This window comes from Globicephala melas, chromosome 2 (assembly GCF_963455315.2).
Source record: "Globicephala melas chromosome 2, mGloMel1.2, whole genome shotgun sequence".
Taxonomy (NCBI): Eukaryota; Metazoa; Chordata; class Mammalia; order Artiodactyla; family Delphinidae; genus Globicephala; species Globicephala melas.
The window spans coordinates 144,574,157-144,600,837 of NC_083315.2; the positions used below are offsets into that span (position 1 = coordinate 144,574,157).

At 54.0% G+C, this 26,681-nt stretch overlaps 1 protein-coding gene across 3 annotated transcripts in view; it reads right to left on the reverse strand.

Moving 5' to 3' along the window:
• Window positions 1-26,061, reverse strand: part of ACTN1 (actinin alpha 1) — a 95,193-nt gene extending 69,132 nt beyond the window's left edge. For 2 of the 3 annotated variants that reach the window (XM_030855336.3, XM_030855335.3), the window contains exon 1: window positions 25,558-26,060. In XM_030855336.3, coding sequence (XP_030711196.1) covers window positions 25,558-25,662 — 105 coding nt within the window. In that variant the 5' untranslated portion in view covers window positions 25,663-26,060. Of the gene's footprint in view, window positions 1-25,557 lie in introns of all 3 variants that reach the window. The other variant, XM_030855337.3, reaches the window with a different exon arrangement.
• Between the last annotated feature and the right edge of the window lie 620 nt (window positions 26,062-26,681).

A 26,681-nucleotide genomic window follows, 5' to 3' on the forward strand; every position in this document is an offset into this window, starting at 1 on the left:
ACAACAGAGCGGGCAGGTCACTGCAGGACACAGATGTTTGTGCTCAGTGGCGAGGCGGGCCCTCAGCAGGCCCGGAGGGACTGGAGGGCAGGATGGGCCGCCTGTCTGATACAGACACCCCTCCGCATGCCCGGGATGAGAAAAGTGGCTTCCACCATTATCACTGCAATACTGCTTCAACACAGCCTTGCAGACGGTCGACTGGCCCACCTGCTCCAAAGCCAAAAACAATCACAGTCAGAGAAGCAAGAGGAGATTTGCTTTCCTTTCTTTCCTTTCCTCTATCCATAGTCCCCCTCTGTGTCTGGGGTCCAAAAGAGATGCTTGGCTCACATCTTGGAGAGCTAGTGAATTTGCGGTCTAAGCCTAACAAAGGAGACGAAGCATCAGCAGGACGTCCCAGAGGAGGAGTGAACGGGAATGAAGGAGCTGAGTTTGTTTAGCTGAACTCCTGCCGTTCAGACTGAAGCAACAATATTCCCAGGTAATCCTTTGCAGAGGTCTCTGGTGTTACCTAAAAATTAAGGCGGGAGCTTGCAAGAAATGCAGATTCCTGGGCTCTGAGCCCAGTGTACTTGGTTCAGCCGGTCTAGGCAAGGCCCAGGAAGCTACAATTTTTACATGAACTCTAGGTGGTCCGTGGACCACCCTTTAAGGATTACAGCCTTGGAGTGAAACTCTCCACTTGGGTGGCAGAGGGTGGATGTGCCCTCGGGAACCAGGATGCCTACAGGGAAGCCGTGGTCACCTGGAGTCGGTGGTCATTTAATAAGGTGTAAGGAGGACGCTCTTAATTGCTACTTGCCTCGACTCCTCACAGCAAAGAAACCTCTCCTTCACAGAGCAAAAGCACAAGTCACTGCCTCCTCAGGAGTCCCTCTCTCCCTCCAATTACCATGAATCGTAATTGGACCCGCCTTGACAGTTCATGTGGTTTCCTGGGTGGGGAGAGGCAAAGAGGGTAGAGTGTCTAACAAACCAGACAGAATTAATCAATCCCAGCCTTTCCACATGGCCGCAAGCTGGAGCGCCTTACAAGGCTCCAACAGGGAGCTCTTTACCCAAACAACCAGAACAGTAGCTGAGACATTCTGATGGCTTCCCCCTCAGGGCCCCCAAGGAAATGTCCCAACACGCAGATTCTCTGTGGTGAATCCCATGGTTCCAAAGTTCTGATCATCCACAGCCCCCGGACCTTGGAAAACTGTCCCCAGCTGTGTCAGATGGGCTGGCCATAGGACAGACAGCACTAGGGACATCAAGCCTCCTCTAGGTGCACCTCCTAGAGCCCTGAGAGTCCCACACGTGGGTAACTCGAAGATGCCATCATTTAAGCATCACTTCTTCCTCCCCCAAGAGACATCTATGAGCCTCCAGCTACGGTCCCTGCCCAAATCCCACCCAACTCAAGGGGACGGCCAGAGCTGTAGGGAAAAGGAAGCTCCTGTGCACCACCTCCTCCATACTGAAGATAACACAACCATCCAGGTGTGTCCTACTGTATGCATGGCACCAGGCACCCCCCGTATAATCACCCCTTTTGGCATCTGAAGCCACCTAAGAAATCATTAGTCAGCTCTTAGAGCTCTTAGGGACTGAGGCCTCCGTCCCTACTTGAAGTCAAGTCATATCATGAACAGACCTTCTTCGTCCTCTCACTCCAGCATCTGGGAAATTCAGAGCAGATGCGTAACTGCTCGGGTGACAGAAGTATCACTGTGGGTTGGAGGCGTCAGCCCAGCACCAGCACCCTAACCAAGAGTTCAGCAAGGGCCCATCCAGATCAGGAAGTGGTCTCCCCTGCCTGGAGGCTTCCTCTTGAAGACAAGCGGTAGAGGAGAGGGTCACCTGGACCACGGGATGCTCGGTTCAGAGAAGTGAGAACCAGCACAGAGATGACAGGTGTAGGTTCTCACTTACGACTCGTCCTACTTCCCTTCAATTTCACCGAACACCCTGGCTCTTCTGACAAGCCTCACAGACAGACAGGAACTTGGGGAATGCGGTCAGGAGCCAGGGCTGGGCAGAATTTTCTCAGACACAGATTCTTCTTTTTTTTTTTTGCCTGCGCTGGGTCTTCATTGCTGCACGCGGGCTTTCTCTAGTTGTGGTGATTGGGGGCTACTCTTGCTGTGGAGCACGGGCTTTAGGTGTACTGGCTTCAGTAGTTGTGGCTCGCAGACTCTAGAGCCCAGGCTCAGTAGTTGTGGCACAGGGGCTTAGCTGCTCCACGGCATGTGGGGTCTACCCGGCCCAGGGCCAGAAGCCATGTCCCTTGCACTGGCAGGCAGATTCTTAACCACTACGCCACCAGGGAAGCCCTCAGATTCTACTTCTTGACCGCCTGTCCCACCAGCACTCATCAGCTGCACCCCCGGCCCTTAGATCTCACCTGGTATGTGGTAGCTACTGAGGACTCTGCTAAGTTGCCACTAGGTGATAATATTTCACACTTTCCATCCAAATATCTAAACCCTGAGTTTCCAAGCCAACTTCTTATGTATCTAGCACTAGATGAAAATGTTATGAAGGTCTTTAGAACCTTAGAAATGTAAGTCCACAAGCCAGACAGGCCAATGGCTGAAAAGATATTTTGGGTCAGAGGAAAATCAGGCACCCCCCTGCCAGGTAGGGGCACCTAGGGACAGCCATTAAAGGAGGGACTGTCCCGGCTCAAACTCCTGCCTGACGAGAGGCAACAGGTTCACCACAGCAGACCATCAAAAGACACACCTCCATGCTCTCAGGTGGTAGAACTTCAGGCAATCCTTATTTTCTTCTTTGTATTTTGCTGTATTTTCCAAATCTGTCACAATAAAAATTACTTTCCTTTTTAATTAGTTTTAAACAAATAGGTTGAGTGTGCAATCTATAAAAATTTTAAATCGCTATGTTGTACACCTGAAACTAATATAATATTGTAAATCAACTGTACTTCAATAAAAAATAGGTTGTGTGTTGCTGGTGACACACTATGCTAGTCTGCCTTTTATTTTTTTTAATTTTTATTAGTCTGCCTTGTAAAGGCAACTGATTAATATGTAAAAGGACGTATAGAAACGATCATCTCCTTTGACTGATTAACTCAGCTCGTAGATATTATCCTAAAATGCAGGAAAATGTCCACATGAAAGGAATATTTATAGAGGAATTATCTATGAGAGCTCAAAACTGGAAACCATGGGGCTTCCCTGGTGGTGCAGTGGTTAAGAATCCTCCTGCCAATGCAGGGGACATGGGTTTGAGCCCTGGACCGGGAAGATCCCACATGCCATGGCACGACTAAGCCTGTGCGCCACAACTACTGAGCCTGCGCTCTGGAGCGCGCAAGCCACAACTACTGAAGCCCGCGCGCCTAGAGCCCGTGCTCTGCAACAAGAGAAGCCACTGCAGTGAGAAGCCCATGCACAGCAATGAAGACCCAACACAGCCAAAAATAAATAATTAATTTTTTTTTAAAAAAACTGGAAACCATGAAAATGTCCAATAATGGGAGAATTAAGAGGAGAAGTATGGCTGAGGAGTGGGGCAGCCAGTAGAGGTCCACGCCCAGGCCCAGGCCCAGCCCCGACTGGACGGCCTCGTCCCTCCTCTGTGGCAAAGAGCCTGGGGCCAGGAGCACCTTGTTGAGATGTACAGCAGACCCCCAAGTGCTTCCAGAGGACAGCTCTGGCCTTGACAGTTTTCCTGTGAAGAGGTGATATAGGCCAAACTCTCATTTTCCTAAGGAAATAGCAGCTTTGGCCCTCATGTGCCCAGCACTGAAAGCAAAAGTTCTCATCTCAGTAAAGGCCTCAGAAAACCTCTGAACACAGGAGTCCACACAGACCGCCCTCCGGCTCCTGTCAGACAACTGCATGTAAGTCTTCAGGAAACACTGGCAAGCATCTCCAAGGACTGGGGCCTCGCTCAGGCTGCACCTCCAGAAACAGTAGAATAAGATTTCATTCTTCAGCTCCCCACAGAAATGCCTTCACACCAATGTGATTTAACATCATGCCTTTGGCTCTACTGGGGTTGATTTAAGAACCAATATACAAAAAAGGTCTCTATGTTCCATGAAACTAACACTGATGGCATCATCCACCACACTGCTCTCCTAAAATGGAAGAGCCCTGGGTGTTCAGTGCTTACACAGAGAGGCAAAGCGTCTCTTTCCAATGAACTGGTACACTGCCCTTTACTAGGAAATAACAGATGTGAATTCTAATTTCTTGTTTTGTTTTGGCTGCCGGGAAGCTCAAAACTAGGGTCAGTGCTGACTTACAAAAACAAACCTTTTCTTTTTTTTAATACTCATTTATTTAGCCGCATCGGGTCTTAGCTGCGGCGCGCAGGCTCTAGAGCGCGTAGGTTTGGTTGCCCCATGGCATGTGGGATTTTAGTTCCCCGACCAGGGATCAAACCTGCGTTCCCTGCATTGGAAGGCGGATTCTTAACCACTGGACCACCGGGGAAGTCCCAAGACAAACCTCTTCTAACACTATTTTCTCAATTAGCTCACCCCACCACCATCACCCTGACAAAGCTCTGGGTCGTCTAACTTTAATTTAAAACTCTGTTTTACATGAGCCTTTTAACGTGTCTCCTCAAACGTTTTTTGGAAAGAGACAGGAAAATACAAATAAATATTTATTCATGAAAAAATCCCTACACTTTCTCCAGGGAAGGAACATAAAGGCTATGAGGCTATATAAGAAAAAACATCTTTGATAAAATGCCAAGTGGGGAAATATAAAAGCAAACTAAATTGTAGGTCCACTGTGATTACCACTATCAAAATAATACAGGCATGAGGATAAAAAAAGAATAGGTTTTTGAAAATATAAGTAGTTGTGTTTAGGTGAAAGGGTTAAAACTTAAAACGGGCATTTCCTCAAATCTCCAAAGTTGTTTATCTTCTCAAAAGGAAACAGAGGCCCATGTTGGTGAAACAAGTAGCCAAGCCAGAAACTAGAAAAGCAGAGTTGCCCTGGCCTGTCCAATGTCATCCCCAGTCTGCCACACCAGGAGGGAGAGAACAGGTTAGGGCCCTCATCTGGCTCCTTAGGGACTGGAACCCAGGGGATGATGGTCTACCTTTCATAGGGTCTCGAGGAAGATGCTTGGTGCCCTGAAATCACAGTTGTTTGAGGTTCTGGCCATCCCCTGGCAGTCAGTGGACACGCTCTGCGCACTCCCTCACAGGAACAACAAATCGCACACGTGGTGGGTGGGGAGGAAGGAGATGAGCCACAACCCCGGACCTCCAAATACCTAGGACTTGATTGGCAAACTAGTGACCCCTCAGCCTTCCAGTGTCAGATCAAATGCCACTCCCTCCCGGAAGTTCTCCTCATCCACCCTCTGAAACCAGCCCACACCTGACCAATGCACATTCATCAACAGTCTGAACTTCTTCAAAACCCTCAGCACACCTGAAATCACAGCATCCATCCAGCCTACGGGACTGCAGGCCCCAGGCCCAGCACAGGTGTAGTTGTTGCCCCATCGATGTGAGCTGAGTGGCCTGCAGATAGCATAGTTCAGCCCTGCTGAGCGCCGTGCTTTGGCCAACTGGACTAGAGGCTTCCTCCTGCCTCTACCGGAGGCTCCCCAGGGCCACCAGAATGGCGGGTGGCTTCCTCTACTGCCCCCATCTCGTCTCTAATGACAACAGCCCACATCAGGCAGAGGAGTATCAGTGGTCCGACGAGGGGCAGAGGCAGGGTCTGCCGCTCAACTTCTTGCCCAGCCCTGGATAGCACGCAGGACTTCGAAACAGGCTGACTCATCACCTTGCAGGTGGAGTGAGCTCATTCCCTTCCAGGGCATCCCTGGAACTGGAAACCCAGAGCAGAGATGGTTCCTATGGCAACAGGCCAGCACCTCCTCCATGGCTGCCTTCTTTGGAGCACCATTCGCCTGTGCCCACGGGTCACTTAACCCACTCTCCCCCAGCTTATATTCTCAGAACCCAGAATGAGGAGGGTCCTTGAAGGCCCAGCACCCCCCCTCCCTCCACGCCCCTCCCATCTCATTTCTTTGTGGGTTAGCTGAATACCTCAACTACAAGGTTTTGTACATTTTGTTTTGTCTTTTTGTTTTCTGGCTGCTCCCTGACCAGGGACTGAACCCAGGCCCTTGGCAATGAAAGCGCAGAGTCCTAATCACTGGACCACCGGGGAATTCCCCCACTGCCGTTTCAATCTCTCAGGTCTACCTAAACACATTTAAGACCAGGAAACTCCCAACCTAACAGTTCATTCCTTCTTTGGAAAGCCTGACTATTAGAAATTCTGAGCTAGACTCCATTTCCACTCAACCTCCCCCAAGGCCTGCTTCTCCGAGCCCATGGGGCCCCTGAACATAGCAAGTCCAGCACAGCCACTCTTCCAGCCTGGAGCTTCTCTCAACCAGGTTCCTTCAAATATTCCTCTGCCGTAGTTCCCACCCTTCCCCAGACTCCACAGGGGATTATGTTGGTCTCTAATCCTCTCAGTGTGCAGTGTGCAGTTCAGACAGGCCCAGAGCCTGCTACTGCCCCACAGTCCAACTCCCCCTGTACTCACTGTCACCCACCCTCGGGCCTCTTCCTCTCCGCCCCTCCCCTCACCTCCTTCACACTCATCCCCGGCCCCTCCCTTCCCAGAACTTGACACTCACTGTCTCAAGCCTTTGGTCACACACGGCCTGGCCCGCCTGGCCCACTCTTTGCCACCACCCCCTTGCCTGACTCACTCTTACATAATCTAGATTTAAATGTTAGCTCACATTATCACCTCCTCCAGGAGGTCTTACACCAGTCTCCTCCAAGGTGGCCTGGGGCCTTCCTTGGGCTCCCTTCACTATATGGGCTGTGACATCTTTGAACATGACAGGGAAATGCTAGTTCATGGGTCTCTCCCCCACTGGCCTCTTCAGAGGCAGACATCCTGCATCATCTGGCCCTAATCTGAGAAGAGTGAGTGCTTAATATTTCTTCAATCTGGGTGGCAAGCGCCTGGGTATTTGTTTTACTATTCTGTACTTTTTAAACATTTGAATGTTTAAAAGAGACCCACAATAAATGTGAACTGAGTGGATGAACTATCGTTGGCTGCAGTGCCTCTACCCCAGCGTACGTGTTTGAGCATCTCATGGATCTGCTGAATTCATCCTTCAGAAACTTTCCTCCCACCCTGGGGCTGGAGCCCAATGCCACCTGGTCCAGTTATCAAGTGCAGTCAGGTCAAACCTTCAAATAAGCACCTGCAGCGTACCTGGCACAGCGGCGTCACAAGGGCACCATTTCGGCTCCATTTGTCCCTTCCCACTTGAGAAGGTCTTAGCAGTTCATCCTAGCGTGCTAATCTCACTGTAAAGTATCCCAGATGGCTACATACGACAGGTTCCGCTGCTAATCGTTGAAGCCGGGTAATGGGTATATGGGGATTCATTACACTACTCTCTACTCCTGTGCTTGAATTTTCCATAAGAAGGGTTTTTTTTTAATTCATTCAGTCACGCAACTAACATTCCTTAAGTGCCTACCACATGCCAGGCATCACGGATGAAGAGAAATAAGAAACAACCCCTGCCCCCCACTTGTATGAACTGATAACTTTATTAAATTCTAAATTATTTGCTATCTTTTCCCTCCCTGGGAGTTAAACACCTAATGTCACTTATGACAGGAAGACAGGGGAGACCTCCCCAAAGGAACAAATAGCTAATGAGGGGCTTCTAGGCCCCGTGTCTCCTGGGTTTTTCTTCCCAGGCTTGCCGACTCCATCTGCACTTGAAGTCTCCCCATACACAGCGCTCCCCCCATTCAGTACGTGGCTGCAGGAGCCCCAGCGTGGGCCTCAGGGCTGCTGCCCATCTTACACCCCCATAGGAGCCCATGCCAAGATCCCTGCAACTTGGGCTTCCCTGACGGCGCAATGGTTGAGAGTCCGCCTGCCGATGCAGCGGACGCGGGTTCGTGCCCCGGTCCGGGAAGATCCCACATGCCGCGGAGCGGCTGGGCCCGTGAGCCATGGCCGCTGAGCCTGCGCGTCCGGAGCCTGTGCTCCGCAACGGGAGAGGCCACAACAGTGAGAGGCCCGCGTACCGCAAAAAAAAAAAAAAAAAAAAAAAGATCCCTGCAACTTAAAGGCAACTTCCTCTCAAAGGGCAGGATGCAAATGCCCTACATTCTATCATTGCAACTTTTCCTAGAGCCCACTCAGTATCCGGTGCTAGGCCAGCTTTGGGGATAGAAATAAAAGCCATAAGGAGGTCCCTGACCTCCAAGGAATCATGCGTGGTCTTACTGACTGGAAATCCTTGGATTCAAATCCTAGTTCTGCCACTGGCTAGCCGTAGGGCCTTGGGTGAATAACTAAACCTCTCTGGGCCTCAGTTTTCCAATCTGTAAAATGGGGATACTAATGCCCACCTCACAGGGTTGTTGTGAGGAATATATGGGTCAGTATACGGAAAGTCCTTGTCCCAGTGCTTACATGTAAAAAGTTAAGGACAGTGCCAGGCACACAGCATTAGAAGAGTCAGTGCATACAGCTCTTACAGTATTATTATTATTTATTATTATTATTCACCAGGCTCCCATAGCCCCTATTAACAGGTCCCGATGACAATGGGCACTGAAACTCTCTGAAAAGAAGGAATCACAGAACAAGGCCAGACACAAAGGACAGGCTCTGACTGGCTTCTGGCTGCCCTTGCATCATGTATTCTCTTGAATGAGCTTTTCCGAGCAATGCCCCAGCCACAGCTTAGTGAGTAAGAGGTGCCCACAAGCCTGTAAATGCTTTCCATCTGCCCTCTTCTCTCAGAGGAGGCCAGCAAGGCGCCTTCATCAGGGAGATACCCCAGCCCACCTGGATCCAGGATGCTAGAGCCGGGCTGGGAAGTGTTTTGCTGTTGTTTGGGGCGGATTCTGTTCAGCGGCCACTTTCTGCTCACACTGGGCTATAGCAGATGTGGGCACTTTGGCCCACAGACCTGGGCATTAACCTCAATCTGCCGTATACTAGCCTCAGCGCATTCTCTGAGTTGGCCGGGTTTTGATTCCCTCACCTGCAAACAGGGCTGATACCTCCTACCTTGTTGTGGGGAGGAAATATGATCGAGGATGAGAAACAGCCAGTACAGGAGCTGCAACAAAGACGGGGAAACACAAGCGCGGCTATTTCAGAGGGTGGTTGCCTGGAGCACCTCTACGGACACAGGAGCAGCCCAACCCTGACACAGCCAAGAAGATGCCCCGCTCTGGGGCAGCCAGTGAAGGCAACCAGCACGCTGCGCTCCACAGGAAGGCAAAGACAGCCGCCCCCACCCCCCCAGCGGTGAGGCCTGGCCAAGCCTCACCTCCCAAGGCCATCCTCAAGGGTGGCCAGTGCCTGGGGTGCCACTGTGGGGCAGGAGGGAAAGAGAACAGACAAGGAGAAGAAAGGAGGAGGGCAAAGGAGTATGGAGGGGACATAAAAAGCCCCCATCTGGCCCTGAGCCCCCCCAGCCACCTGCACTGCTTGACACAGTGCTGGGACCTGCAGCGTCGGGACCAGAGAGACGGCCACTTCCTGGTTCCTCAGGAATGCGCAGGAATGTGTGTGTCAGGAGAGAGGTATTTGGGGCCCAGGGAGGGTGGAGACCCAGCTCCTTCTCTGGCGAGGGGCTTCCCTTCTCCAGTCAGGGCTGACTTGCCGTCAGGCAGCTTGTCCTGGCAGAGAGGCGACAGCCAGGGCGCTGGGTAGGGGTGCAGGCTCTGGCCCAGCAGCCCTGGGTTCACAGGCCAGAGCCCGGGAGTTGGTGGCTTGGGGCAAATTATTTAATCGCGATAATGCTCAAGCGCTTCTGTAAAGTGAAGATGAAAATGTATGAGGACCTAGATTTTATGGGGTGGTCATGATGATTCATGATTCATTGATATAATACGTGTAACGGGCTTAGCACAGGGCTGGGCATGCAGTACTAAGTGTTAATATCAGGACCAGGACCACTAGTGCCACCAGCACCACCAGCACCTGTCCCTCTGACTCCTTTCTTGCTCCCCTCCTTAACGGCAAAATCAGAAGCCAGTGCCAGGAACATCTGAGTGTAAGGGCAGCCATGCACAGGGCCCCCCGTCTGTCCATCACCCCCTCCAGCCTGGCAGAGCACAGCTGCCAAGCATGTGTGAAATTCACCTGAACTTGACCACCCACACACCAGCCAGAACTCCAGCAGCTCCATCTGCCTTCAGAGCAGAGGCTCACCCCGCCTATCTGTCAGCAGGTGTTCTGGAGCCCACCGGCAAGGATGACTTCAGAAGATGATTTATATGTTCCCAGAATAAATTCTTTACTAAAACCAGCCCCACAAGGAATGAACTCCTGGCAGTGTGTCCTTGGACAAGTCAGATCACCACTATGGACCTCAGTCTCTTCATCTAATGGGGGGAAGGTCAGGTAACAGTATAGGTCCCTTCTGGTCAGGCATTCCATGAATTGATTTCTTCAAACTGCTACAAAGGAAAGGATAGAGCCAGGTTCTGGGAGTAAACAAAGTGAAAAACAAGGCCGCCCATTGACACCAGTCCCTTGGGCAGATACCCTTGCTCCAGCAGGAGTTTCTCCTACCCCCTGAACCCACAGGCAGGCCGCCTCTCTCACACCAGGCAGTGGGTCAGCCAAGCCTACACAAAGGACTGATTATGAACCATCCACCTTGCAGTGGGCAGAGATGCTCTCCCCATCCCTCCAGAGCCACCCCCAGTATCCCCACCCCCAGACCACACCTGGAGCATCCAGGCTACAAGGCAAAGCTAAGGGGCCCATCGCCAACCCAAACAGGGCTCCCCACTCTCCCCTCCCCAGGCACCTGGCTTTCCACTCGGCCACACCCCAAGCAGGCATTTCCAGAGTAAGAGAGTCCATGCAGGGCCCAAGACACAGAGCCTTGTGGGTCCATAAGGGAAGCTCATTCACCTGGCCCCGCCCATGCCCTCCCTAGAGGGTGGGGACAAATTACCCGAAAGCTGAGAACATATAAGACTCCCAAAGATAAGAGACTGTGTATTAGCAGGTTATCTTCAGGGCCAGACTGCGAAGCCCAGGGATCAACCTCAAGGTCACCTCAAGAAGTGCTAGACTCTGCTGAGTAATCCCCCCAGAGAGGACGAGCACACAGAATAGTGGCACCGACCCAGACCCCGGAGATCATCTCCATGTGATAATCCAAGCAAGACATTCACAGCAGAGCACCACCGGCATCCTATAACCCAGCCCCCTCATTCTGTAGGTAACGATCGGGTGTGACTTACCAGCATCATCCGGTAGCCACAGGAAGCCCTAAGAGGAGACCTCAGGTCTCCCAAGGCCTCGGTACATCACGTACAACCGTGCTCCCTGTTTCGAGGAAAGAGGGCAGGGTCCTCCCAAGCAGCTCTCTGGCCTAACGGTGCAAAAAAAGGGACAGTCTCTCCATACCTATTCCTCTCCTAGATGTCACCCACCAAGGTCCCCACTGAGAGGGAGCACAAGGCAGGTGGACCAAGGTCTTGCTGAACCCCATATCCTGGTGAGCTGGAGAGCCCAGGGTTCTGTCTGCTTCCACACCCCCAGGAGGTCGAGCCCAAAGACAGCAGGCTGCTGATGTCCAATAATTGAGAGAACCCTTGGCTCTGGGCCTGGAAGGAGAAGGAAAACTGAGGCCCAGATTTTACTTCCTTTGAGGCCCACAAACGCACACAACAGGACCGGAAACTCCCTAAGAATTTCTGAAGTACAGGCCTCGGCCAGATGCGATAGGGCAGGGAGTGGAGGGATGTGTCAGCAAGGCCAGCTCCTCGGGAGGGGAATCCAAAGGGGGCCGCTGGCCAAAAGAGGAAGAAAGGCAGCTGGACCACCTAACAGGGAGCCGGAGCCCTGCGCTGGTTCCCGCCTCCCCGCAATAGGACACCCGGGGAGGGGGTGCCAAGCAGCAGTGTGGCAGTCTCAGACCCCATCCCGAGCAAAAGGCCGCTTCCCCAGCTCGGGCCTCCTCTTGACCCCAGGGCACACTTCTGAGTCCTGGGAGCCAGCCCTGCTCTGCGCCCTGCTTCAGCCCCATCACTGGAGTGACCCTTGGTGACGTGGGAGGTCATCACACCCAGCACCTCGGCATCTGCAGACGTCTCCTGCTGGACTGTGGCGACCGCACCCCCTTGAAATGTACCCACTGTCACCGTCCATCCAATATTTGGTGAGTACCTACTATGTGCCGGCAGGAGGCTCCTGAAGAGTCACCCTTTCTTGGGGTGCAGAAGCACATCTCCCTCCCCAAGCCTGGGCCTCCCAGAGAAAGACACGGTTTTTAGTTTGGGGGAAGGGAGAGGAGACGCTAGGTAGAAATTATCAGCAAAGTCACAGTCTGGTTCAAGACCTCTACAGTAGATTGCAAAAACAGCCCCAATTCTTCACCCCTGCCTACATCTACCCCCTCTGCCAGTAACTTTAGAGTGTCACCTCACTTGTTAAAAATGCAAATTCTCAGGCCCCACCCCAGACCCACTGAATGACCAACACTGAGGATGGGGCCCTGCGACCTCCAGGTGATTCCGATGCACATTCAAGTTTGAGAACCACTGCTCTACTCCACAAACCACCCCTATCCTTCCAGGCTTCAAGGCTCTGGGATGAGGTGCCATGAGTGTCTGGATCCCAGCGGCACAGCCTTCAGGAGCCCCAAGTAATGGACCCCTTACTAGGAGGCCCCAGGAGACCCCACAAACCCACCTTCACTCACCCAAGGAGTCCCAAGTCAGTCACAGATGAATGACATCCCCTGAGAACCCTCCAAATGTCCTCAGAGCCAAGAGTTTCACAACAGGGCCCTACGCAAGTGCGGTGAGGGCTGCCAACACGGCTGTCCTTTCCAGCTCTCTCCAGCCCATCCTCTACCTAGGCGCTAAGTGAGCAATGCAAGGGCTGAGTGGCTGAGAGCCACGGGATTAGGAAGAAAGGGCCGGAGCCAGGAAACCAAGCGGGGACAGGGAGACATAACTGGAATCCCACTGGCTGCCCCTGGGATCCAGGCAAGACGTGCTCAGCCACGGCTTCCCACCTCCCGCCTCTTCCAAAACTCTATGTGCAGAGAACAACTAACTTCCAAATGTTGCAAGAAGCCACTGTGAGACATACGACACACATTCATCTAGAAGCATTCCCAAATTCACAGTCGCTTTCTGTCATTGCATATTTGCTTCATCAAGGAACAATAAAAGCAGAAGGGCTCTCTCCTGGGAGGAGAAAAGAATGGCAATGTGGTGGGAGTCCCTAAGAACCTGACTCTTGAGTCCTAGGAAGAGGGCAGCAGACAAGGGTACAAGTGCCCCAGGGGACGAGAACCAGGTGTCAAAAGCACATGTGGGAGGAAAGAAAATAAGAAACAGACTGACTGCTCCTGCCCTCCCTCACCGAATACCAGTGAGTCTTTGAACTCCGATGGGGCCGGGAGCTTCAGGTGAACACAAAGAGCCACCCGCAGAGGCAAGAAGCCCAGCTTCCGGTCCCACCTGCCACCTGTAAGCGGCTGTGTGACCCGCGCAAATCCCCCAAGTCCTCCAGCCCCTCCGGGCGTCAGCCGTCTCATCCACGCCAGAGGGGTCGGAGCTCCTGCCATGTGGGGTGCGGGACAAATAAGAGCAGAAGGGGAGGTGTGCATGGCGACACGTTGTGTGTGACACCATCTGTCACACAGACAACTACACAGGCGAGAAGTGTACAAACAGATGTTTAGGAATGAAAACACCAAACTGGATAGCGGTCAATTCCACTGAGGGACAGGAATGGGACTGGGGAGAAAAGCACCGTGACCTCAAATCTGGAATGTTCATCGTCTTTGTGAACTGGCCTCAGAGCAGAAGATGTAGAAATCACGGCTGTAACCACCTGAGCCTTTGCAGTCCTTTCTAAATTTCCTTACCCCCAGCCAAATCATCTCACAGGTGTGGTGAGGATGAAACGAATTAATATCTGTGAGACACTCAGAAACGTGCCTGGCCCATAGCACAGCACCAGCTAGCCTCATCCTTGGGGGAGGGGGTAGATGGTCTGCTGTATATAATTCCAGACATACTCCCTGGGCCACAAGGTGGGCCTAAGCTGGCTTTGTCCTGAACCAGAAGCTTCCATGGAAAGGGACTGGGGGCAGGTCCCCTGGCCAGGCACCCCTGGGCCCCAATGTGGCCTCACTGCCTGCACCAAGCAGCCCATTAAGGGGGTTCCAGACAGGCCCAGAGAAGTGAAACCCCAATGTGGAATTCCTTAATTTTTTAAAAAGCTGATTATATACAGTGAAACTTAATTTACCACTGCATAACTTAGCAAAAAAAATATATATATATAGGTAGCTTTCTTTGGGGCTAGAGTTTGGGGCGTCCTCAGGACTTCATGCATGCAAAGATACCTCCAAACAGCCCCGGCCAGCACAGCATCCAGGAGGAAGGGCAGGAAACCAGGGGTCTGGCCCCACTTCCCTCACCTCCTCCATCTCCCAGCTCCCGGGGCCAAGTCTGGAAAAGCACTTTGGGTTCCTGGAAAGAAAGGCCTTTCCAAAGTATCGGGAACTCTCCTGGAAAGTGTCATTATATATTATCTGGAGGATGTGTGTGGTGTTTGAAAGGGGGCCACTCCCCTGCCAAAGCCAAGGCAGGGGCCAAAAACAACAGCGGGGCTTCTCAGAGCCAGACACACACACACACACACACACACACACATACACACACACACACACACACACACACACACACACACACACACACGTGTGCCTGCATTCACGCTGCCACGCACATCCTCGCTCACTCACTCACAGTACTAGAGGTCAAAACAGACACGGGACCTCAAAGCCACTGGCCCTGTCCCCACCAGACCCTCCCACTGGGGGAGGAGGTAGTGATCCCATTTCCTGGTCTTGGGACTTAGAAGAATTAAAAGCCCCGCTCCTCTCTCCATCCTCAAACCACAGGCTGTGACATGTGCACATTTCCACATGGGACATGAGGAGAAAGAGTCTGACAGTAACAAGTCCCTTCCCACCCACGTGCAGGACCTGCCACCCCTCTTCCAAGATGGAAAGCCAAGTTCCATTAGGAGACCTGCCTGAAGGGGGCCACCCACCTCACCGCTCCCTCCCCTCGTGTCATTTCACCTACAGATGATTTGAAAATAGAGCTCAGCACTGCTCCGTCGGTTATAATCAGCTTTGCCGATGGCTTTTAAAAAATAAAATTTCAGGGCTTCCCTGGTGGCGCAGGGGTTGAGAGTCCGCCTGCCGATGCAGGGGACGTGGGTTCGTGCCCCGGTCCGGGAAGATCCCACATGCCGCGGAGCGGCTGGGCCCGTGAGCCATGGCCGCTGAGCCTACGCGTCCGGAGCCTGTGCTCCGCAACGGGAGAGGCCACAACAGTGAGAGGCCCGCGTACCGCAGAAAAAATTAAAAAATTAAATTTCAGGCCCATAAAAAATGCTCCCCTGTAAGCCCTGGCCTCCAATCACAGGCCTGCGACCACCTCCACAGCACCAACCACCAGGGAACAGTAAACACAAAGTAGAGGAGGCTCCCTTCCCTTCCCCACCCCCATCACTTTTCTGCCCTCAGCTGAACCATTCAGGGCCTTTGATTTAGACCCTTAGCTGCAAGGTTCAGAGGGAAGAGGGGGCAGGAAGGGCACTGTCCTCCCCCCAGGGCTGTCCTCTGGCCTGGCCCGCGGCGCTGAAAGCCAAAACTGCTTACCCCAGCCTAAGCCCCCAGACTTTCCCTCATCAGCTTTCTGAAGAGCCTCAAAGCTCAAACCAGAACCTCCACCTTTGTGTTTCACAAGCACAGGCTTCTCAAACCAAAATAAACACTGAGCCTCAGCTACCTGGTTCAAAGGGTGCTAGGTTCCCCTGGCGACCAAACAAAGGGGCCGGCAGGAGCAGGTCAACCTGAAGGAACCCAAGCAGCAGAGGAGGGGACGGACGTGGTTGAATTTCATAGCGGGGGAGCCAGTCCCCAAAGCTGGGAGCAGCTCCAGGAGAGGCCACCGGGGACCTGAGTCCATTCCTGACAGCTACTCCTACTGAAAAGTGGGGAGAAATACAACTAGAATCCTCCACTACCTTTCCAACCGAGAAAAGGAATTTCAGACAGGCCCACACCCACCCCTTTAGCCTCACAGACCCTCAAAGACCTGGATTCAGAACCAACTCTACCCCATTCAGGTTGCGAGAGGTACAAGCATCCCCCTTTCTGAGCCTCACTTGCTCTGTCTATAAAATGGGGATGAATGGAGAGAAAATGGAGAGAAAAACCATATGTGAAAGCGTAAATGTTAAAAATCACGAACCATCTGATGAGTACTTGGTTATATTCCATCTTGACTTGTCCCTTATTTCATTTATATCAGCCATGTATCAATTAAAACGTAACCTCCAAAATAACAAAGGGTGAGTCTGTACTTATGGTTAAGGGTAGAGTTCCAAGGTCAGCCTGCCTGGGTTCATTCATAACCTGGCTTATTACCTGGTCAATCTTGGGCAAGTTACTTAACCTCTCTGAGCCTCAATCTCCTTATCTGTAGTAACAAGGGAAATAAAAGTACCTTTCTCACAGGGGTTTTTGACAGATTGAGATAATCCAAACCATGCAACCTTCAATCCATGTGAACTATCCGTCTTTTTACTTATTTGGGGAACCAAGACTTTCTTAATAAATGCTACTGGCTGGTTGTTGGATATAAAACAGACAACTCTCCTTTCCAGCCTTCCTTCTCTCATCTTCTCTTCCCTTCCCTGAAGGTGGATAGTGTTTACATTACCTCCCACATCCTGGGCATGTGAAATGCTTTAAACCAAAATGAAAGGTTTGTTTTAAGCACCGAGGGTACCAGCACCTTCATTCCCAGCCCCTCTCACTGTGAGCCTTCTGGTGTGAGCCTGTTATTTTATATCTCTAAGCTCAGGATCTTCATCTATCAAGTGTGATCATCCCACATGCCTTACAAGGCTGTTGTGAATGTTAAATGAGACCGCAGAGAACACATCCACCACAGAGGCCATGTGCAAGAGGTGTTTCTCTACATCCCCCGCCCTGACACTGTGGGTGACAAACCTGGAGAGGACCCCACAACCTCTCAGTGAAGAGTGGATCCCAGCCCAGAAGTTGCCCGCTGTATCCAAGGACCAAGCAGGCGGTTTCCAGGGTAACCGCATCCTCTGCAACTACTCCCGATTTCTATCCTCAGCTGCCTTTTATTCTCCTCCTGCCTCTGTAGTGGGCTAAGTCACCTGTTCCCATTATTGCTAGGCAACCTCTGAGAATGGGCAGCTGCCTCCTGGGGTAGGACCCTGGCCCTGCCCTCCCCTCTTCATGCCTCAGGCCCTGGGGAAAGCTGCCCCACTTGGACCCCCCCTGTTAACCCTGGGGATGGCACAAGGTGAGAAGCAATCCCAGGCCAACAAGGCAGGTGCCATGGGACTCGGCCTTGGAGAAATGAGGAAGGTCACCCGTCCTCCCCCCAGCCCAGCCTTCTGTTCGCCTGTTCTTATCAGTGATCTGTTCTTAAGCAGTTTCCAAGAAAAAGGCCACATGATGCTTTTTATGAAAGCCACCCTTCTTGATTATTTTACTCTTCTCTTCTCCCACTCACTCACCATGAGCTTGTATCCCTGACCTTAGCGTGGGCTCCCAAGTGAGAGGAGGAGGGGTAAGGATGGAGAGAGCTTACCTCTAGGAGGTGGGATGACAGGCAACTGTCATTCTCTTCTTATATTAGCATTTTCTGAGGGTTTTTAAAAATTGAGATATAATTCTTATACCATCAAAGTCACCCATTTAAAGCCTACGGTTCAGCGGGTTTTAGTATATTCACGAGGCTGTGCAACCACCACTGCTATCTAATTCCAGAACGTTTTCATCACTGGGTTTTGTTTTGTATATGTTTGGCTTTGGTTAAATTGTTCCTGGATTCGCAAGCATTTGCTTTATAAGCAGGAGAGCACAGTTTGAGCAGGCAAACCGGGAACCACACTGCCCGGCTACGGACCCCTGCTCCACCTCTCGCTCGCTGTAGGACCTTGGAAAAGTCATGCGTCTGCTCCAAGGCGGTTCCGTCATCTGTAAAACAGGGTAACAGTATCCCCCTCGCAGGATTAGATGTGTTAATGCACGTAGACTCCTTAGCACAGGCCCGGATACTTAGCACATGCTCCAAAAGGGTGAGCCACTGTGATCATTATGAGAAAAAGAATTTCTTCAACTTAAAAAAAAAAAGAAAAAAATCCAGTCCTGTTCCTGGCTCTGCTCTCAGGCTGCCGGGACGGCCACTTTCTGCTCATTTGTCTGGGAGGGGCTGGAGCTGAACGAAGGCCTTGCACCATTTGGGGCGGCTGAACAGGGCTCGAGGCGGGGGCAGGTGGGGGTCGTGAGTGCTGCCTGCGCGGCTTTGAGGCCGAAGTGTCACTACCCAGGACTCACTGCCCTGCACGGCAAGATCCTGCAGGTAATCCCCAGCCAGGACGTGATGGGGGGTGAAGGAAGAACTGGAAAAACAATCAGGAGAGTGCCTGACCAGCCCTCTCCACGCCGTTACCCTCCACCCGCTGAGGTGGGAGGATTCTCGGGCGATGCTCGGCCTAAGAACCAGCGAGCAATCTTGGCCATGTGTTAAGAGGAAGGTGGGCTCCCATCGTGGCTCTGAGGGTCTCCTCTCCCCGCCACTCCCCAGGTGCCTGGCGTCAGCCACTTTGGGCAATTAGAACTTAGCAGGACCCTGCCTTGGCCGATGGAGACAGCACCCGGGGCTGAATCCCGAGTCCCAGCAGGGTGACCCCGTCTGACCAGGACTAAGGAACCAAGCTACGGGGGCTCCTCTGCCTGCCGCCTCTTAGCCGAGACTCCTCTGGGGAGCTCCAGACTGGACTGGGCTTCCAGCACCCCAGGTGAGTAACTCAGCCCAGCTCCTGCGGCCCTTCCTGCAGCGATGTGGGCCCACTGACCACACTCCGAGGGGATAAAAGCAAGGCCCTGGGAAGGCTCCCTGACACCACGGCCCTGGGCCGCATGCACACCAGGTCCCAGGAGAACCTTGGGCGGGTCGCACATGGGGGCAGCTCAGGTGGCGTTGGTCCCAACTAACACCACACCTGCGCAGAGGTGTGGGGCTCCAGAGCCCAACCTGTGAGCCGTACAAACAGCCTGGCCTCTCGGGAAGGGCACAGAGAATGGGGGGAGGAGGAGGACAAGGACGGAAAACAACGGCAGGGTGTTCCCGGCCTGCAGGAGGCCCCACAGGACGACTCACTGCTGCCTGGGCTCCTTCCAGCCGTCTCCCTCTCCCCTAGCACACACACACACATACACACACACACGCACACGCACACACACACAACCTAACTGCCAGGGAAAGGGGAGGCTTCCCAGCAAGACCTTTCCTGTCACCTCAGGCAGCAGTGGCGGCTCCTGCTCTACAGTGGCCAATGCCACGCCCCCGGCCATGACTGGCGTGGCCTGGTGGGATTTTCTGTCTTTCTGGTTCCCTCTGCACCTAAACTGTCATTTCCACAACCCCACATGGGTGGAGCATCTGATACTTAACAGGGGTTCGATCAGCGCTCACTGATTGACTCCACAGGAGAAATGGTCCATGTTCTCACACTGTGAAGGGGCTAGAAGGTAAGGAGCAGAGACATGGCTCTTCCCTAGGGACACACAGTAGCAGGTCTGTGGCTGGGTCCTGTCTCAGGCCGCCCTACCCTGGCAGGGCAGGAGGCACCAGGTCTCATGTGACAAGTCCTCCAGCCAGGTTTGTGGTTTGTGGCCACTGGCCAGGCGCCCAGCCCCAGGCCTTCCTCAAGAAGCTGGAAAAAGGAGGCCCAAATCCCAACCACAAATCCCAAACGACAGGACACCCATTTGGTTTGACCTCCTCACACGGAAGGTCCCAGAGGTGAGGGCCTCTCCCAGCCCCGTCCCACTGAGCACAGCCTTGGCAGCCTTCCTCAAGAAGTCAGATTTCAGGAAATGAGTTTCCTCCTTTTCCCTTCGAAAAGGCTGGATCCTACAAGCCCATCTCGAGTGACCAGCAGGCCCTCAACGTCTCATCATTCCTCAGAACTGGAAAGTCTGGTTTCCCCTGTGCTCCGGGCACTCTCACATCTATCTGTCCAGGGCAGGGAAGGTGGTAGCCTCCACCCACAGCCCTGATGCTCTAGGCCTCGTCCATCTCTCCTATCTCTCTTTCGGGCTCTGTCAATCACTTCACCAACCAGTGGGGCACCTGTGCTCAGCGCACCCATGTGGGACAGGTTTCAGAGAGGAAGCAGCTGTAACCGGTCCTGGAGCAAAGCAGGGCTGGGTAAGCAGCTGGGGGTGTGGGCCGGACCCAAAGAACGGCCTCAGCTAATTATCAGAGGGGGCTGAAGACATTCTAGAATTGTCTCTTTTAGAGGAAATCCATTCTCTGAGGTCATTTTACCTGTATTACAAGCAGCTGACAAAGTTCTTAAGCACTTCAGCATTCATCTCTTCATCCTGGATACCCAGGGAAGTAGGGAAAGGGTAGGCAAGGGATTCTATACCATTCTATAGGTAAAGGTACTGAGCAACCAGAGAGGTCAGGTGACACTGAATGAGCCAGAGCTGACTTCGGGGTCAAAGGTCAAGGACAACACAACTCCCACACCCTTCTGGTCAACCTGGTCTCCTTCTGAAATGGGTTTATATACTACATCTTATCTCAGAGCATCATGGGTAAAGGCCATAGCAAATCTGGTTCCTCAAAACAGTTAACGTTTATTGAGCACTCACTATATGCTAGGTGCTATGCTAAATTCCCTACATACATTACTTGGTTTAAACCTCTATGCAGCTATTTCAAGTGGGAACAACTACTATCCCCATTTCCCCCTTGGCATCAAGAGGCGCACAGCAGGTAAGTGATTCACCCAGGATCACACCACTAGTCAGTGGAGGGGCCAAGACTTGAACCCAGTGTGCCCAAGAGCATGTCCACCTGCAGAGGTTGGAGCCGGGGTCCAGCCCCAGCATTTCATCCCAATCTCCACCCCCCTGGCCCAGAGTTGGGAGCCATGCATGATGCCATTTATCCAATTGTTCGCATCATTTCTGGACCATGTACAACAGGCCTGACTCTCTGCCAGGCAGAGCACAGGACAGGCTGGGTCCCTGCTCCCATGGACACTGGCACGGGAGTGAAGCAGGAAGGAGTGGAGAACACTGGGGCTATGAGGATGGAGACGATGGCCAATTCTCTCCTCTTATCTCCATCAGGCATCACTCTGGCTTTAGAAGTCCTAACCTCCTGCCTTCAGGGTAAGCAGACGTCCCACTCCTCCCCAGGTAAACCCACCCACTTTGCAGTCCTCCATCTTGATCGGTGGCCTTGGTAGCTCCTGGGATGATGGTCTCACAGTCCAGAAGCAAGTGTAAACAAAGTGGCCTCTCTTCCTGCCACATCCCCTGACGACCTGGCTTGACGTGGGTACAGAATCAGCATCTGGGCCTATTTACAACCACCTTCTTTCACCTGCCAGGGCCACCTCTCTGTTTGAACTTCCATCAGCTCAACAAATATTATTTAAGGTCCTACATGTTAAAAAAAAAAAAAAAACAGGGGTTGGCACCTGTGGGAATACACATTAAACCAGAGCCTCTAGGATTTAAGAGGGAAGAGAGAGAATAAAACTGAACAGCAGGGGGACTTCCCTGGTGACGCAGTGGTTAAGAATCCGCCTGCCAACGCAGGGGACCACGGGTTCGAGCCCTGGTCTGGGAAGATCCCACATGCCACAGAGCAACTAAGCCCGTGCGCCACAACTACTGAGCCTGCACTCTAGAGCCCGCGAGCCACAACTACTGAAACCCACGCGCCTAGAGCCTGTGCTCCGCAACAAGAGGAGCCACTGCAATGAGAAGCCCGCGCACAGTGACAGAGTAGCCCCTGCTCGCCGCAACTAGAGGAAGCCCGCGCACAGCAACAAAGACCCAACACAGCCAAAAATAAAAGTTAATTAATTAATTTTTAAAAATTGAACAGGAAGCTGCCATTTTACATATTCTCTGCTGTCAGCCCAGCAGGGGGGTATTAGCTCCTTTTTATAAATAAGAAATTAGAGGCTGAGAGAGGTTAAGTTAACTTGCCCAGGGCCACAAGCCTAAAAGTGTAAAGCCAGGATGCTACTCAAAATCTATGCCCTCTCCAGCCCACCTGACCCCGGGCACGCATGCGAGTGCGCACACAAGGACGTGGGTGAGATCCACATGAGGGAATAAAGTGGGGACTATGGTCATCCCCCCAAAATGGGCATTCAAACCTGGGGTCCCTAGAAAAGGTGACTTTGGCGCTCAGCCTCCAAGATCAGAAAGACTGTGAACGCCAGTAAACTTCCCCAATCCACTGCACTTTGTGTCTGGAGGCAGGGAGTCCAGCATGATGAACTCTGCACTGAAACATTCTTTGAAGGGACAAGCCGTGGCCAACCTGAGGCAGGTTCTTGAGGCATGCCTGCTGCCTGCACGAACTTCTACCTACATCTGCATCAGCCTTACCGTTTCCCCATGAAGTCATTTAATCTGATGCCTGTTAAGAGCCCCGAGGGGTAGGCAGGGCAGGCGCACGGCCAGAGGAGGAAATAGAATGGAAGGGCCACAAGGACAGGGACCTCATCTGTCTAGTTCACTGCTCTACCCTCAGCACCTGGAACTGGGCCTGGCCCAGAGTAGGTGCTCCAAAAGTATGTGCTGAAGTTTCTAATAACAGCTCAGAGAAGTGAAAATGACTTGCCCGAAGTCTCACACATAGCACGGATTGTACCAGGGCTAAAAACAGGGCCTTCAACCTCCCACCCAGTGGCCTGTGTATCCCACGGCACTGTGTCTTCCTCCTCCCCGCCCTCACCCCCAGACTCACTCTCCGGCCTGCATCTGGAATGGTCGGCCTCTGTCCACTCGTTAACTCCGGTCCCACTCAACCCTCACCTCCCATGGTCAGCAGGGAGGGTGTCAAAAGCACCAAGTTACTTTAAGTCTGATCCTCCACTCGTTGTACCACTTTATATCCCCACCAGCCCTCTGAGAACTAGGGGAAATGTGCAGAAACTGAGAGGTAATAATTAATGGCAGGAAAAAAACAAACCCACCAAAGCAGGTGTTGGCTCCTCTCGGTCCGAGATCTTTGCAGGGTTGGATGCCAGACCCAGCTTTCCGGCCTCTCTCACCAACAAGGAGCAAGTGAGGGGAAGCTGCCTGCCCAGAACACGGCGGCATCCCAGCCCCACCATGCACCCGTCAGGACGCTGGGCTGGTTACTTCCCCCTCTGCCCCTTATTTCTTCATCCTCACGTGTGCCCAGCTCACAGAGCTGTTGGCAGTAACAACTGAAACAATATATATGATTAGAAGAGTGCCTGGCACACATCAGCCAATGCCAGCTCTTGGAACTGTTGAGTCTGTCCCTAGATAACCAACTTTCCCAGGTGACCCTGTTCCCACCTGGCTGCCCAAAAGCCTGGTGCACACCCACTACCACCCAGGTCAGGGTTTTTGAGTGTGAGTGCGTGTGTGTGTGTGTGTGTGTATGTGGAGAGAAAGAGACTTATATAATTTTTCTCCCCAACTACGTTTAATATATTCATTCATTCATTTGATAATAATGAGTACTGTGTGCAGGTCCAGGGCCCGGTGCTTGGTCCCACAGTCCTTAAAAGGACCTAATTCCTAACTCTTGGGCAGTCCTGTCACTCCTGCCCCACCAGGCACACAGTAGGTATTAGGCAAACAGGAATTTTTCCTCTTCTACTGCGCATGGAAGATCCCAAGATATCCACCACATCCTAATCCCTAATTCCACCCCTCACGTCCAATTTAAAATCTATTCTCAAGAAAGCTGCACCTTGGGGGGAAAAAAAAAGAGCCCCACCCTTTCCCGCATAGGAATCTCCAAATCACTCCCTTCTCGATTTCACCGACAGCCCAACTGACCCAGGAGATAAACCGGGTGAGGGAGGACTCACCTCTCCCCCAGCTCTCCCAGAGGGGCCGACAGGAAGAGGGGGAGGGGTGTTTAAGCAACTGCCACATGGCAAAGAAGTCAGCTCGAAGCCCGGGAACCCTCGGATGCGGCCACAGAGAGCTGAGTCCAGGAGAAGCCAAGACCCTGGAGCTCAGGTCGCCCGGCTTCGGGAAGCCCTTTGTGCGCGTGTTTTAAATTACCTCTTCTTGTCTGATGAAGTGAGTAAAAGGGCGCCGTTTCAGGGCTTAGGATTCCTGAGTGAGCTAATACAGGATGCCTCTGGCTGAAAAAAAACTTCAGTCGGCTCCCTAAACTCCCCCCCCTTTTAAGTTTAAAAAAGGGAATGAATGTTACCATTTTTGGACATGAGCTTTCTCCCTCAAGCCCAGCCCTAACCGCACTATCCACAGGGACGCGCCATCCTGTCCCCCCCCATTCCCTGATCAGCAGAGGGGTGGAGGTGGGGGGTTGGGGGGTAAGGAGGGACCGGATGGGAGCGGGGGAGGGGGAGGGGGTGTTCAGGGTACGTGGCCGCCTGGGGCAAGAGCTCACCGCGCAGGCAGGAAACAGGGACAGGGCTGGGGCGCCCTCTCCCCCACAACAAGAGTGGGTTGTGAACTCTTCCTGCCACCGGCCACTGTGCCCGGGTCCCATCGCCAGCTCCGAGCCCAGCGCCGGTGGCGGAGCGCGCCCTCGCACGCGGCGCCTGGGACGCGCCTCGCTGGCTAAGCATGGAGCCCCAGTGACTGACCCCAAATATCCCCGGAGACAATGCCTTGCCCTACAGCCCCTCGACTCAGATCAAGTTGCCCAAATTCGCGATCTCCCGGGAATGAGCGGGGGTCGGAGAGGCAGGACGCAGACGCAAGTCCATCTCCGCTCGCAGCTACCAACCACTGAGTTAAGCAATAAAATGGTTTGCCGTCCTGACCCCGCCCCCCCCAGGTCCCGCTGGGGAGCTCGCGTTTGCCCCCGGGTTCTCTCGGCCCCAACCCCATTCTGGCAGGTCCACCTCCAGGCAGACCCAGAGGAGGCTGCCAATCCCGCCGGCGCCCGCTTCCCCCTCGGCCTGCGGGCAGGGGCTGGGAGGACCCGTGCGGCATGTCCCCTCCAGGTACCAAGGCGACCCAGGAAGCGCGCTGCCACCGCACGCCATACGGAAAGGCGGTCAAGGGGCGGGGAAGGGAAGGGAAAATCGATCCGGAGCTAACAGCCACCGAGCCGGGGACTCAGCCCCAGCCTCCCGAGCACCGCCCCTGCACCTTGCCCTCCCGGGGCTGGTGCGATTGTATAGCCGGGTGGCCTGGATAGCCCGCCCCAACGCGACCTGCCCGCCCGCGGCCCCACCTCCCCGCGCTTGGCCTCGGCGTTCGCGGGCTCTGGGACCCGGGCGCTCCCCCTTCCGCCCCGCGCCTGTAACCCAACACCCCTCCTCGCTGCGGCCGCGCATCCCCCGCCCCCGCTCGTGCGCGCCTGGAACCGGTTCGCAGCCGGGAGCCCAGAGCCCTGCGGGCGGAGTGGCCCGGGGCTGGGGGCTGCGGTGGGCTGGGGCGGTTGCTGACCTTTCTCTGCTGCTTCTCCCAGGCTGGGTCCAGGAGCAGGTCTCGATCCCAGTCCTCCTCGGGCTGCATGTAGTCATTGGTTTGCTGGGAATCATAATGGTCCATGATGGTGAGCGCGTGCTAGGGGCTGGATTTCTTCCTCCACCTTCTCTCCCGGCGGCGGCTGCTGCGGCTTGCTGCCCCGGCGTGGGGAGGGAGTCGGGGATGGGCTGAGCTGGGCTGGGCTGGCGGGGCCGGGCTAGCTCCCCTGCGCCCGGTTCCGCCGCGGCGCTGCTCGCGAAGGCGGCTGCTAGGGGCGGCGGCGGCGGCGGCGGGTCGAGCTCGCTGACTGCCTGCCTCAGGCGGCCGCTCAGACCTAATCTCCACGCACACTGAGCTAGGCGGACACACTGGCGCTGCGGGAGCAGAGGCGGGCGGGGGCGAGGGGAAGGGGCAGAGCCCTCCCGAGGTTCTCCATTGGCCAGGCCGAGTTGCCCAAACTTCCCCCCATCGCCTCTCATTGGGAATTCCTGGCATCCGTCAGCCGGGCCGCGGCGCATATAGGTGGACTGGGCGGCCCCCTCCGGGCGCGCACGCCCCCGCCCACTCCCCGGGTTCCCACTCCCCCGCGGCTCATGTGACACCAGCTTAAGCTGAACGGGACCGAAGCCGGGGGACGCCTCCCCGAGCTCGGGGACCGAGCGGGCGCGCGCTCGGGAGCCCCAGGAGCCGCCGGGGGATTGGACACTCTCCCCGCCGACACGAAGGCCCCGAACTCCGGCGCGCCGGCGTCCTGTGATCCCGCGCGCGCTCCAAACCCCAGAGTGCCAGGAGCTGGAGGACAGATGCTAGGAAACCCGAAAAGCATTCCATTTTCTCTTTCCCAGGGTCCGGAGAGGTCGGCACCCAAGGAAGGGGGGCGGGAAGTGCCGGAATGGAAAGGAATTTCCTGGGAATTTCCTGATTCTGCCGCCCCGCCCCGCCCTGCGCGACCCCGCAGACCCCTGCCCTCCCGGAGCCAGGTTTCTTGCCAGCCAACTGCGCTCAGAGGCCACACGGCTTTCCCGCCTCGCCGCGGGGTCCTTTGCCGCCCGCCCTGGGGCTCAGGGGCTATGTCGCTCAGCTTTCCGGGATCCCCTGCGAGT